This window comes from Bactrocera dorsalis, chromosome 5, assembly GCF_023373825.1.
Source record: "Bactrocera dorsalis isolate Fly_Bdor chromosome 5, ASM2337382v1, whole genome shotgun sequence".
NCBI lineage: Eukaryota > Metazoa > Arthropoda > Insecta > Diptera > Tephritidae > Bactrocera > Bactrocera dorsalis.
Genome location: NC_064307.1, coordinates 54,319,498 through 54,334,988, shown reverse-complemented (window position 1 = coordinate 54,334,988; position 15,491 = coordinate 54,319,498). Strand labels below are relative to the sequence as shown.

Here is a 15,491-nt window from a genome sequence, read left to right as displayed (position 1 = left end):
GACAACAATTCATCTCAAGAAATGGACCCGTAAGTTGGCCACCAAGATCATGCGATTTAACGCCTTTAGACTATTTTTTGTGGGGCTACGTCAAGTCTAAAGTCTACAGAAATAAGCCAGCAACTATTCCAGCTTTGGAAGACAACATTTCCGAAGAAATTCGGGCTATTCCGGCCGAAATGCTCGAAAAAGTTGCCCAAAATTGGACTTTCCGAATGGACCACCTAAGACGCAGCCGCGGTCAACATTTAAATGAAATTATCTTCAAAAAGTAAATGTCATGAACCAATCTAACGTTTCAAATAAAGAACCGATGAGATTTTGCAAATTTTATGCGTTTTTTTTTTTAAAAGTTATCAAGCTCTTAAAAAATCACCCTTTATATTATAGTTTAAAAATAAAAAAATGTAAACATTCCGCTAAAATAATAAGGAAAAACTATGATTTTTTAGTTGTCCGGATTTCACTGTCCGCTACTGTATGTAAGTTAAGCTATACTATACCTGGAGGAAATTTATCCTCTATAAGACTGCAATTCTCACCATTTCTAGGCACGTATAAACTCAAAGTTGGAAAAGCAAAAAAAAAGGGAAAGACAGGTGTAAAAAAATGCCGCATCCTGATGACATTGATCCTGACTCTCTTAATCAGTAAGGATGCTGTTATAGTCCCTACCTCAGGGAACACGATTTTTTTTTGAAAAATGGTAATGAAACTAATTTTTTACGCTTTTTTTTTTGAAATTCCTGAATTTTTTTTTAAATATTAAAAACAAAGGATTAAGGATTATGTAAAGATAGAGGATAAAGGATTATATAAAGAAGGTTCACACAAAATTTCAAGTAAATCGGTTGTATAGAACTTGATATAATGCCGGTACCGTGTGGAAAAAAGTAGTTTCGAGAAAAACGCGTTTAAAACAGTGAGTCTACCTACCTACCGGGCTAGGTACTGCGTCACTAAAGTAACTGTAGCTCATAAAATAATTTTAATTTTTAAAGGGTTAAAAGGGTCTAAACTTTAAATATATGAAAAAAAAATCGATTTTTTCAAAATTCTAGAGTAGAATACCCCCTTAAATATCCTTACTTCAATTGAGTTACAATTTATATTTTTATCCAATATAAACAATTATACTCGTATTCCACTCTTTAAATGTAAATTTAATACTTCTTCAAAAAAGACGATTGAAGAGATCATGTTAACAAACAATTTTCACTTGCAATTCAATGGCTATAGACTATAACGACATTAGTAAATTTTTAAATAGCGTTTAACTATGTATATGTAAGAGTAACTGTCATAGTCTTTAATTGGAGATTTTTCTGATGCAAAAATTTAGATTTTTTAACGCACGATATGGTAGATGTATGCCTGCATTTACTTTTCCTGGATCTATATAATATGTTGTTTTGTCATAGTTTAGCCATATCTGTTTCGTTATCCTGCATTTAGTTGTAGATCTCTCGCGTATTGAGCTCCCTCTTGATCGCTCCTAGCAGACGCGGTATTGTTTCTGCCTTAGATTCGTCTAGAGAGGCTCCTGACTTAGCGAACTCGTCTGGTTTTTCGTTGACGAAAATGTTCTTATGACCGGGAACCCAAATTATGGATAAGTCCAGTGGACCTGAGTGACCTTAATCCGTCCTTACTTTGATTAGAGTAATTGTAGGTAATATGGTACACCCATTCGTATTTTGGCTATCACTATGAAAAAATTCGTCAGAAAACATGAAAACTGATTTATTTCTAGTATTTTAATATTCGCAAATATAGCCCTTGACTTAAATTGCATAATATTGTATGGTATAAAATTTGTGATTAAAAAAGTGAAAGAAGTCAGAAACGGATTATAAAAAACGCATGGGTAATATGGTATATGTACATGGTAAGGTTAATAAGGTATATTATCCGCACAATACATTATTAATAAGAGTCTAATGAAAGTTTAAAAAATACGCTTTTGTGAACAGTCCAACGTAATCATACAGAGTTACTTTACGGGCTGTTTATCGAGTGAAGCGTCTAACTTGATCACTATAATACACTTTCAGGGGACCTACGAAAATTTTGTCCAATGGCTGCATTTTATGAGACGAATGTGATGGCAATGACAAAATAACAACACCAATTTCACGAGCTATGTCAAGCAATTCTATAATGCGATTGTGGCTATAATGCCCATCTAAAACTAATAAAATTGGTTCCTCTGTGTGCTCCAAAAAGGCTGAACCATTTGTGAAAATGGGTATTTGTACCCATCCAGATAGATGGCACGAAGATTTCGCTCCAGATGAAGCATCTTTCATAAGAAATGGGTTATTATTCTTTCTAAGAAATATGAATGCACGAAAGACCCGCCAGCACTCATGCACGTTATAACAGTTATCAGGGATCTGCGGAAGTCATGGCGCCTATTTGTCGCTTTCCTTTTTGTGCAATTATTTCAGGTTGTCGAGATTGTACCATCCCATCTACATTCCAAATATGGGTTGCTGGAAAATTATATTTTGTATACTCATTTTCAAGTTAATTTAAAAACGGAAGCGACATTTTGGCGTGTGACTCCTTTTGCCCTGTCAAAAGTAGTACGTCAAAAGTAGTACGTAAGCTTAAAAGTTTTACCCTGGCTGAAAACTGTGCCGTTGATGATGCCGTTATTTTTTTCTTTTCTTTTCCTTCAAATTTCACAGCAGCTGACATAGTTAGGACTGCCATAGACTAAAGAGTTTTGCAAAAAAACAGGTGTACATATTACCCGCCTGTACCATATTACCCACACTTACTCTACTTCGCTAACATTGGTCTTTATTCGAGAATGTACTTACTAGGGTTACACCTATTTCATTTCATTTTTCTTTGCTCCTCGTGGCAGGGCAAGGTTCTTTCCATATTCTCACTGATTGTATAAGGACCCAGCACTATAATCCACATAAGCTATTGCTTTCACTCCAACTCAACGACGAGTGCCACTACCCATAGAAGCGAAAAAAGGATACCTTCTTGATGAGGTTTATAAAGCCACTTTTATTTTTTTCACCTTGCTTAATATAGTTCCACAGCGCTTATCGTCTTTTTAAGATGTTGCAAACACTATTTAGCACCGTTATGATTTAATCATAGCTATTTTAATTTTTCCAAAATACCGCGACGGTTAAAAAAATTAAGGTATGTATAATATATGTTGTAGTTACTAAGTTTCTAATTAAAAACAGAAAGAAAACGAAATAAGTCCTTAACACCGAAGTTTATAACACCCTTCACAAATAAAAATAGTTTTCCATAAAAGAATTGGATTTTATTTGGTCAGGTTGAATGGCAATCACTTGATATATATAGTGTTTTGATCTGAGCAATTTTCTCAGAAATTGTACTGTACACTCTGACAATAATAGATGCCAAATTTCGTGAAGATGTCCTGTCAAATTAAAATCTTTTCCATACAACTTAATTTTAATCTCTTAGTTTGTACGGCAGCTATATGCTATAGTGGTCCGATAATGATGGTTCCGATAAATGAGAGACGTCTGCAAAATTTCTCAGCGATACCTCAGAAACTGAGGAATTCGTTCGCGTAGATGCTAGCAGACAAGTCTATAGACATAAGGACATGTTTAAGTTGAAGTGCTGAACACATAGAGCGCGACATCTGTCAAATATTAAAATACACACGTTCTTATGGAAGGATGTGATTGCGTCTCACGTACTTAGTGTACAGCTGCAGCACATCGTATACTAACTTTATAGCTGGGCTCTAAGCTACCGGGAGGGTCGGCAGGTCGCGAATAGCCGGACGGCCTGTAGTAGCAGGTTAGTTGCGAAATAAGTTTAAACAAATAAGCAATCCCCGACGATGAGCGACAGGAGTGGAGGATGCAGTTTAAAATCTAGCAGATCCGTTGAAGCTCCTGTGACGGTGGCGAACCGACACCGCCTCGTAGAAATATGTGTCTCCCTCACCACGCATAGGCATGATGAGTAATAAAAAAAACCAGGCGCGACGGATCCATAGTGGGCGGTTCCTTGGTCAGCGTCTGTTCACCAGATTAGGTGCGGCTGTTAAAAGAACTAAAGTTGACCGGTACACAACGTGGCACACTGGGAGTCCCTCGAAACCTTAACAACGTCTTCTCGGGTGCTATCGTGAAAAGGGTGATGTGAGCTTGCTCTGCCGAGGTGTTAGCTACGTTATTTGCCTGTAACCAGCCCGTTCGGGCTCTGGTCAAGAAGTGTGCATTGGGTGAAAGATTAGCCCCGGGCGAGCACTGGTCCGTCCGTGTTTTCCAGGACAGGCCTCAGGGAACTGGGGTAGGAGCAAAGACACCGAGGGTATACCCGTTCCTGTCTATTTCGGCCCGCCCGCCTGCACACGATGCGCTGGTAAAACAAAACCGAAGACAATTAATAATTTTTTGAGAAACAATACAACCAACGCTACGGGCAAGAGTGATAACAGTAGCAACATCTCTGCCGCTCTGATGAGTAGCGGACCTAAGGTAAAAAATAATGGAATTAGCAGGGAGCTAGATATAAGCTCCTCTCAGGGAACACCAATTTCGGATATAGACCCCTTTAAACACGCACCGAGGCTAGGTAGATCGCCCACATATGCGCTGAGTGTCGAAAAGCCGGCGAGGGCAAGATCGTCACCACCAGCCTTCCAGGATAGCACCCTTAAGAAGTGCTATAGGTGCTTGGAATACGGACACCAAGCGAAAAGTTGTAGCAACCCAGCTGACAGAAGTCAGTGCTGCCTTAAATGTGGAGAAAAGGGGCACTTTGCGAAGGCATGCGATAAAAAACCATCCTGCGACGCGTGTAAAAAAAATAGTCGAGAGAGCACAGACCACCAAATTGGTAGCAAGAAATGTCATATGTACATTGAAGCATGCAAAAAAGCGAAAACATGAGAGTCTTGCAACTTAACCTCAACCACTGCGAAGCAGCGCAAGAGTTACTTACGCAAACGGTCATTGAGCAAAAAGTGGACATAGCAATACTAAGCGAGCAGTACAGAAATCTGGGTACTGAAAATTGGAGCTCCGACCAAACAAAAAAAGCTGCCGTGTGGGCCTGCGGGTGCAAGCCATTATCAGGACAAGCCTACTACACACGTGCAAAAATCTGTGGCATAAACTTTTACAGCTGCTACATCCCACCGAGCGTCCAACAAAACGAATACGAAAGAATTCTAGATAATCTGGTACGAAACATCGCAAATACACACAATAGGAGAGGAGATGCGCTCCTAAAGGCGTTCTCAACGCTTGACATTGTACTTTTAAATACTGGCAACAAGAACACCTTCGAAAAGAACGGACGCGGTTCCGTAATTGACATAACTTTTGCTGGTGCGGAAGATTAACTGGCAGGTAAGCGACATATACACGCACTATGACCACCTGGCCCTCTTGATACAAATAAACAACCCCACGCCGGTAAAAGAATTCTGTCCATCAAGGAAAGCCCAAACCAGAGGCTGGAAAGTCGACACCCTTGATGAAGAGGTATTCAAGCTGATATTAGATAGCAACCCGAACAACGCTGCTGCGGAAACGGAACAACAGGCGGAACACTTAACACGACACATCAGCAAGGCATGTGACGCCGCTAAGTGCAGGAAAAGGCAAGGCACACACAGAAAATCTGTATACTGGTGGAATGACAAAATTGAAGTCCTACGAAGCGAATGTCATAAAGCAAGGCGTCTATGCCAAAGAAGGCGACAATCGACGAATTACGTAGTGCTACAGGAATGTTTTAAGAGGAAGCGAAATTACCTCAAAACAACTATCAAAAAATGAAAGGCCTCCTGCTTCAAAGAGCTGTGCAATAAACTTGACGAAAATCGATGGGGTGATGCCTACAGGATAGCGATGACAACAGTCCGGGGCCATAAAGGCCAAGCCCCAACCTGCTCCAAACTGCTAAAGACTGTGGTAGAAACCCTCTTTCCCGCGCAACCATCAGAGGAATATCGTTTAGAAGAAAACGGAACAATACCTACACCAGTCACTGACAAAGAGGTTTTAGAGGCAGCAGAAAGATTCGCCAATAACAAGGCACCAGGGCTGGACGGCATACCTAACAAGGCCCTAAAGATTGCAATTAAACACAAGATTGACCCGTTCACAAGACTGTTCGCAAAGTGCTTACGAGAGGGCTTATTTCCAAATGGAAAATGCAACATTCGGTGCTAATACAAAAACCAAACAAACCACGTGGAGAACCGAACTCGGACCGACCACTGTGTATGCTAGACACAGTGGGGAAAATACTAGAACGAATAATAAGCGTACGACTGGAGCAACATCTCGAAAAAGAGCAACCGGGACTGGCCGATAATCAATATGGATTTCGCAGACATAGGTCAACAATTGACGCGATTAAAAAACTTACGGATGTCGTCAGTAAAGCTATAGAAGGAACCAGATGGATGTATGGCTTCAAAGAGTATTGTGCGGTAGTAACATTCGATGTTAAGAATGCCTTTAATTCAGCCTACTGACCGAATATAATAAGAGCTCTTCAACTAAAGAAAGCACCACCCTATTTGCTGAATATATCCTGATATACGACACAGACGAGAGACCACAACGCTATAGGGTGACGGGCGGAGTGCCACAAGGCTCAGTTCTAGGCCCACTTCTGTGGAATATCTTATATGATGGAGTGCTGCGCCTCCCATTACCCCAGCAGGTGCAAATAATCGGATACGCGGATGACATCGCGGTGACTGTGGTAGCAAAGGAAATTCACGAGATAGAGCGTCTGTGCAATCATTCAGCGGAGAAATCAAAGAATGGCTTATGATAACAAAGCTTCAACTAGCTGGCCAAAAGACGGAAGTAGTACTAAACACAAGCAGGAAGAAACTAGAGGTAGCCACTTTCAATATTGACGGATATAACATTACCACACAGCAATCCTTGAGATATCTAGGAGTGATGATAGACTCGAGGTATAGACAAAGCCTGTGAAAAAGCATCTAGGGTGACGGCGGCGCTAACGAGGATAATGGCGGACCAAGTCAGAATAGACGAATCCTCCTGGCCAAAGTGAGTCAGTCTATACTTATGAATGCCGCACCCATATGGGGGATAGCACTGCAGCAGAAAAGATACGCAGAAAAGGTGAAATCGATAGTACGACTGAATGCAATCAGAGTTGCATGTGCCTACCGCACTGTATCACACCAGGCGGCTGGAGTCATATCAGGCCTCATGCCACCAGACATAATGGCCATGGAAATAAAGCGGGTATTCGACAAAACGAAAAGCACTGGCGATCGCTTAACGAATGAAGAGCGGAAGCAGGAAAGACAAAGGAGCCTAAACGAATGGCAGAAACGATGGGACGAAGCAACTACAGGGAGATGGACGCACAGGCTTATTAGAAGCATACAACCATGGATAGAACGGAAACACGGGGAAACTGATTTTTACCTTACCCAGTTTTTAACAGGTCATGGATGTTATAGAGAATATCTATACAAATACGGACATGACGACGAAACAAATTGCTCCTTCTGCAGCAACAGCAATGAAAATGCATTACATATCTTCTTTCCCTGCCCAAAATATGAAAAGGAAAGACTAGAAATAGAGAGTGTGATAAACGATCGCGTGACTCTGGAGAATATAGTGGCTTACATGATCGAATCGAAGGTGGTCTGGAACAAAATGAGACCGTGGGCCAAATACAAGCAAAGACGATGGAGTTCAGGGCTTAGTACGATGGGCGTGCGGCCAATACGAATCGTGCATATCGTCCGGAAAAATGACGATATCTTTGAAGATTCCCCCTCCGAAAACAAAAAAAAAAAAACACGTTCTTATGGACACAGGTTTTTAGACAGCTGCACGACTCCATGACTGCAGGCCGTCAGTTGTCGCTCTCGCTAACTTAAAAATATACTTAAATTTGCCGACGACAGTTATTTTAACAAACCTGAGGTTATTTTACAAATTACATAAAATAGCTCTGTTATATCATTTGTAATAACAATTGATAATTTAAAACGAATAAATTTTCCCTTTTTTCTGCATAAAAAATTTCACTTGGAACAAAATATTAAAATTTCATTGAAGTGAAGGCAACAACGAAATTGTGTACATGCAAAATGTTATGTCGCTGTCTTCTTACAAATGTTCATGTAGGAGGATTCACGACGTCATTTACAGTTCACTGTCGTGCTGCCATGTCGTGTTGCTCTCTTTGTGTTCAGCACTTGAGTCAGATCGCTGCGCTGATCAACAATATACTGTTACAAAAGTAGTATTAAGTTGTATTTGTATTACTATATGCATCCCTGATTATGAAACATTAGACATCTGGCGCCGCACTGTCTGCTTGTCTAGTTAAACAATTGCTGAGTCTGGCGCCGCGACTGTCTGCTTGCGTCTGGCGCCGTATAGCCGTATGTTCTGGTAATTTCCAGACGCGATATTCTAGAAGGACACGTCGGCATCAGCGAGAAGTGCGTGGCTATATAAGCCGTGGCAGCGCCAACGTAATCAATCAGTGCTAAGAGTAAACTGCTATAGTGTAGACGAATTGTGAAATAAAGAGTTCTTGAATTAAAATAAACAGTGTTGATTTTATTTGTCAATCCAGAGATACGAACCTAACAAAGTAAACTAGCAAGAGTAAATTCGTAACAATTGGTGTCAGAAGTGGGATTGTCAAATAATCCAAATTCAAAATGGTTAAATTCGGAGAATTGAGAATTCAGCAATTAAAAAAGGAACTGGAGGAGCGTAATTTGCCGATAAGCGGGCAAAAGGCGGATCTGCAGGCACGATTACGTGAAGCAATGGAAGCGGATGGAATTAATGTCGACGAATTCGAAATTGATGGTCCAGAAACTTCTACAAAGGTAGAAGAAAAAGTAGAAGAACAACGAACATCATCAAGTGTGGACATGAACATGCTGTTAGTGGCTATTAAGCAAATGGCAGAGAATGCAGTGCAAACAGAAAATCGTCTGGCACAGCAAATAGCTGAAAATACATCACAGTTAGAGAGCCTTACACAACAACATCGTTTGGTACAACAGGTCACGGAAAATACTACACAACTACAAAAACAAGTGCAAGAGAAATTTTCAAAATTTGAAGACGAATTAAGCACTTTAAAAAATGACGAAGAAAATTTAAAAGCAGAAGTTCTTCAATTAAGTAATCGTGTGCGAGAACTGCAACTGCATGGCCCAGCACCATCAACAAATAATCAAAGATTGAAGGCACCCACATTCGATGGAAGTATTCCATTTCAAATTTTCAAACTTCAGTTTGAAAAGACAGCAACGGCCAATAACTGGAATGCAGCGGACAAAGTGGCGTCCTTGTTTGTATCATTGAAAGGACCGGCAGCAGAAATCCTTCAGACTATTCCAGACTGTGAACGGGACAACTATGAGGCATTGATGAGTGCGATAGAAAGACGTTATGGTAGTGAGCACCGGAAACAAATATACCAGATCGAACTGCAAAATAGGGGTCAGAAAATGAACGAGTCATTGCAAGAGTTCGCAACTGAAATAGAACGACTGGCTCATTTGGCAAATGCAGATGCACCTGTGGATTACATTGAGAGGGTAAAAATTCAATGTTTCATAAATGGAATTCGTGATGTGGACACCAAACGCGCCACATATGCAATGCCAAAAAGAACGTTTGCTGAAACGGTTTCGCACGCCCTCACACAGGAAACAGCTTCCCTACTAAGTAAACCAGCACCCAAAGTACAAAGGGTTGAAATGGAACAACCGGCGCTGATGGAAGAAATATTGAAGACTCTGAAGACAATTGCTGCACAGCGAGTAAATACAACAGGCAGATGTTTCAACTGTGGAAAAGCGGGTCACTTTGCCCGAAATTGCAAGATAAAAGTAAACCCATCAAAACGGAACCAACCAACAGAACACCGAAAGAGGATTCACCACAAAAATGCGGATGCATTATCACGTCGCCCTTGTCCACTGGAATGTAAACATTGCTCCAAATCAGAAGGAAAAGAAGGTATAATCGACGTGCGATTACTGAATATAGAACCTGAAGATGATTGGACTCCTCATCGCATCAGAATCAATCAGCTGGAGGACCCTGATCTTGCAAAGCTGGTAATGGCCAAAGAAAATGGGGTACGACCACCAAAGGAACAAATAAGTAACGAGAGTCCAACGGCAAAAGCATATTGGGCCCAATGGAACAGCATAAACCTCGTTAATGGATACCTTCATCGTACCTGGGAAAGCGAAGATGGCAAACAGTCTCGTCTGCTGATCATAGTACCGAAGTCCATGATCCCGAAAGTATTGAAAGAATATCACAATGGACCTAGTGGAGGGCACCTTGGGATTACAAAAACTATAGAAAAGATTAAACAACGGTTCTACTGGATCGGTTGTCGAGATTCCATAGCAGAATGGATAAGTAATTGCGTAGAGTGCATGGCAGCTAAAGGTCCTAAAGCCAAAAGTCGCGGTAGGCTGCAACAGTACAACGTGGGATCACCATTTGAACGAGTCGCAATGGATGTTGCAGGTCCGTTCCCAACCAGTACGGCCGGAAACAAATATCTACTGGTTGTCATGGACTATTTCAGTAAATGGCCAGAAGTATATGCCTTACCAAACCAAGAAGCAAAGACAGTAGCCGAAGCGTTTGTAGAAAATTGGATAACAAGGTTCGGAGTGCCCGTCGAATTACACTCAGATCAAGGCAGGAATTTCGAATCTTCCATTTTCCAAGAAGTCTGTACATTATTGGGCATCCACAAGACACGGACAACAGCGTTACACCCACAATCAGATGGGATGGTAGAGAGATTCAACCGAACGCTCGAAGAACATCTGCGGAAAATCGTTGATAAAGATCAACGGAATTGGGACAAGTGCATCCAGATGTTCCTGCTGGCGTATCGTTCAGCGAAGCACGAGACAACCGGTTACACGCCAGCAAAGATTATTTTCGGATCTGATCTGCGACTCCCTGCTGATCTTAAGTTTGGAACTAATGGTAAGACAGCATACGCATCTGATGAGCAATAAGATGAAGGACCGGTTCGATCAAGCGGCAAATTCAAAAGGTTTTGAAGAAGGTGATCTGGTCCTGTTGTACAATCCACTTCGAAAGAAAGGCTTGTCCCCGAAACTGCAGACAGCCTGGGAAGGACCCTATATGGTGATGAAACGACTTAATGACGTGGTATACCGCATACAAAGAAATGGAAAAGCACGATGTAAAATGAAAGTAGTACATTTGGAGAGGCTCGCCCCATTTGGTTCAAGAGGATTCGTGCCTAATCGGGACGATTAGGCTTTAGTGGAGGGCAGTGTTACAAAAGTAGTATTAAGTTGTATTTGTATTACTATATGCATCCCTGATTATGAACAATAGCTGTAGGTATATGGAATAACATTTGTCTTGTTGTAGACATCTGGCGCCGCACTGTCTGCTTGCGTCTGGCGCCGTATAGCCGTATGTTCTGGTAATTTCCAGACGCGATATTCTAGAAGGACACGTCGGCATCAGCGAGAAGTGCGTGGCTATATAAGCCGTGGCAGCGCCAACGTAATCAATCAGTGCTAAGAGTAAACTGCTATAGTGTAGACGAATTGTGAAATAAAGAGTTGTTGAATTAAATTAAACAGTGTTGATTTTATTTGTCAATCCAGAGATACGAACCTAACAAAGTAAACTAGCAAGAGTAAATTCGTAACAATACATATGTATATAGCTGGTTAGCAAGGCATCATATCCGATGCAAAAATGAGTATGTTTAAATATTAGCTGAGTATCTGCACGAAAAACAACAGTGTCGCAATCTTGGTACAGTCGTTTGTTTGGCTCGAACATCCCCTATCTGATATAAAACAGCGTTGTTGTTTTGTGTCTTCCGACTGCCTTAAAGTGCCCATACACGACACACAAGTGCGTTCGATCGGTTTGTGTGCGAATGCGGTTTACTCGTGTATGGGCTTGTGCGCGTACCGATCCATGTTCGCGAAAATGTTTGATTCTTTACGGTCGGTGCGCGAACATGTGTGTCGTGTATGGCGTTGTGCACACAAAATCTCATTTCTCTCGTGTCGCCGAACAGTGAAGATCGCGGACGAACAATGGCTAGTGTTAAGGATTTTTTAGGAGGGAAAGAAATAATTGATTCAAGTGAAATTTCTAGGCTTTATTGTTATACATATATTTAAACATCTTTCACAAATTTTTTGGATACGAAATCTTTGATATTCTGCCTTTGGGAAGCAATTGCCCGATGCGTCTCGCATGTGCATTTTTCGGACGGCGCGCAGGATGCAGGTCGCAATTTCTATCGGAAACAAAAAATTCAAAGAGATTCATATTTTTTAATAATTTGTCTTCTAGTTAAACTCGGAAAATTCAAAAAAAAAGTGTAAAATTTTTCAATTTATATTAAAAATTAAAAAAAGTGGTTTTTGACCAAAAAAAAGTGTACTTTATGTTGTTTAAAAATATGTTCAAACTTGACTTTTCTTATTTTTTTCTAGTTTAAATAGAAGATAATTTTAAGCAAATGATAATAAACTTTGTTCTTTTTTGTTTATTTGTTTTTTTTTCTATCCTGCCCGCCAATTAAGAATAATCGTAAAAATGAAAAACCGAGAAATCGCGATTTAAAGTATTCGCTTTTTGCCCAAGCGCTCATATATCTGTTAGACGCTCGGTCACTATTTCCCTTCTAGCTTCGACAATATTTCGAAATCCAACTATAACTTTGAGGAAATATTGTTAGATAATTTTTAAAGAGATTTAAGCAAAAAAAAATCGATTCTTTGAAGCTTCTAAAGCAAGCTCCCCCCTTAATAAAGATTTCGTATCAGAATTTATTGATCTAATAAAAAATGAATTGGCAATTTGGCAAACAAAAAGTGATAAATATAAATATAAAAGCTGGAATAACTTACGTATATTAACGAAATACAAAGAAATCGATAAAAGTGCTACATTAGAAATAAATTCGAAGAAATATTTCGCTTACCTGTCGCACATGTTCACTGTGTGAAGAACGAACGCAAAATGGATTTGTGTGTCCTGTATGGGCGAAACGAATTCACACAGATCGAACGCACATGTGGTCGTGTATGGGCCCTATTAAACTTCGACTTATCGAGGTTTCACTTCACTTTAAGTTACCAAGCAACAAAGTGAACCGTTTCTTTGGTTTCAAATAAATTTATTGACTTAACCCAACAACTTCTCCGAAACGATAAATTTCGATTGCTTTGGCAACAAATTAGTTGAAAGTATTCAAATCAAGCTTTCAAAGAGTCAGTCTGTGTCAACGGTTTATATTTTGTAGAAAATTTTTGATACTTGCAAAGCAAGCAAACATTTGCTTTTTATCTTAATCCATTATATTTTAACTGAAGAAGTATACTTTTTGAACCGAAATAAAAAAATCAGCAGATTATGTCGCTTGTCTATATAACGCGTCACTATGAGAATATCAAAAACATCGAAAGCACCGCCGAATATTATCAATTCATGAAGGGCAACTCTACGATAAAACCTAGACGGTCTTGTAGAAAGAAGGACAAGTCCGGAGCTGTTATAAAATTGTCAGATGGTAAGAGGTTATTGACCGATTCTAAGAAGAGTGAGCACAAAACAATGGGCTACAGTGCGACACCGCTACGGGAACCGTGCGAATTCCTGCGCAAAAATGGTGGCGTCAAGTGGCAAAGAAAACGCGATCACACTTGTCCTAAACGAGATGAACCTGTACTACCGGTGCCACGCTTGGAAGATCTGAAGAAAGAGAAACGAGACAAGGAGAAGAAAAAAGTAAATTTTATTAAGAAGAACGCGCAGTGCATTAAAAATGCGCCAGCCAAATGGCATTCACCGAAGTATATTGACTTCCATACAGGCACGCCACGTAAATTGCTAAACTCCGGACTAGTTCCACAATATGTTTGTTCGGAAGCATATGGCAAAGTGCCTTGTTACTTGCGTTTGTATAAAAAGCTAGTGACGGATAAACCCGAAGTATGTAAGATTGAACAAGTGCAACTAGCAGAGCGTTGCAAGTTCAAGGATGCCAGTATTCGTCAGTTACCATTGGAGGAGAGGGATAACATTTTAAAGGTTTAAAGTATAAATATTATTATGTATCTTGAACATTTTCTATTCAAATATATTTATGTCACTTACAGGGTCTTAAGCAGCATTTTAATAATGTCTTCAAAGCTTACCAAGCGGGTTCTTTGTTAATTGACACAATTTCAAAGCGTTTAAGGAAATCGAATTTGGAAAAGGAATTACGTCAATTGGAACACGACATTTTTCTTCTAGAGTCTAATCCAATCATATATGTATCTGAATATTAATCGTCAATAAAATGGCCCCAACTGTCCAATTTCTGCAAAAGCTAATGTATTAATATTGAAAGAATTCGTCTAAGGTTAGCGACATTTCTTACAAACACACAAAAAACTGCCAAATTATTTTGGCGTGCCCGTCTGTCTGTCTGTATTACGCGCGAGTTAAGGAACGTATTCCTTATAATAGTAACAAACAACAAAACAACCTATTGTTTCCGAAAACTGAATGCAGCAAAACAACCTTAAGTTGTAACAATTGAAATGCACTATCACTACAACAAACAATCCTAAACAAAGAAGTATCAAAACAACTTGAGTTTGAATACCACAACAACCTTATCTTAAAACAAAGAAAATGTATCTAAGCAAACAATATGTAAACGAACCTAAACAACTAATATAATCTGTAAACAAACAATACTAACTAGTAATAAGTAAACATACTAGTTAGTATAAATAGAAGTTAAAACCATGTAATAACTTAGTCTTAAGAGTATAAATAAAGAGTACACATTTCGGTGCAGCTCAAAAAATATTCTTTTGATATCGGGTCACTATAGCTTATAGCTGTCATACAAGCAGAACAACCAAACTTAAGTTCTTGTATGTAGAATTTTATTATTAATGAACGGTATTACAGCTTCTGTACAACCGAAGTTAACCTTCTTGTTATCACACCTATTAGAATTGACAATTGGCATTAATTCAGATTCTTTGAATGGTGGTAGAAACAAGCCACCAGCTAATATGAATGAAGAGCCGCCCAGATCTTCTGAGTTGTGCAGATTTCAAGATTCTACGTAAGGATCGCGAGGGCGGTCATGGTAGAGCCTAGCCTTCATACTATAAAACTACATTTATCGGTGCGATGGGAATGGGAACGGCTATCGCTTTCCATAGTTTTGTAGTCGCAGTTTGAGGGATTTGGTTGGTGTCGTACCGTATTACTTTGTATCGCATGATATTAATGCATCATGTGAAACTTTTTAAATGTATGAAATGCTAACTAATCCCTCCTGAAATTCAAACGCCGTCGTTTGAATCTTTGGGTGTGTTGTTAAATCCGTCGATTGCCGGTTGCGATAATTTAATTGATTAGTCTTCTGTGGGGTTTTTATGAGCTATT

The 15,491-nt window shown here is 39.8% G+C and overlaps 1 protein-coding gene across 2 annotated transcripts; it reads left to right on the top strand.

Annotated features, from left to right (window-relative positions):
* The first annotated feature begins 12,981 nt into the window (after positions 1 to 12,981).
* LOC105233233 (enkurin) lies at positions 12,982 to 14,891 on the top strand. 2 transcript variants are annotated; one of them, XM_011215241.3, is made up of 2 exons: positions 12,982 to 14,136; positions 14,198 to 14,383. In XM_011215241.3, the coding sequence occupies exon 1, from the start codon at positions 13,452 to 13,454 to the stop codon at positions 14,133 to 14,135; it is 684 nt and encodes a 227-aa protein (XP_011213543.2). In that variant the 5' UTR covers positions 12,982 to 13,451; the 3' UTR covers position 14,136; positions 14,198 to 14,383. The 2 variants fall into 2 exon arrangements, with proteins under 2 accessions (XP_011213543.2, XP_011213542.2); XM_011215240.3 differs by having other exon boundaries at positions 12,984 to 14,129; positions 14,198 to 14,891.
* Positions 14,892 to 15,491: the final 600 nt, after the last annotated feature.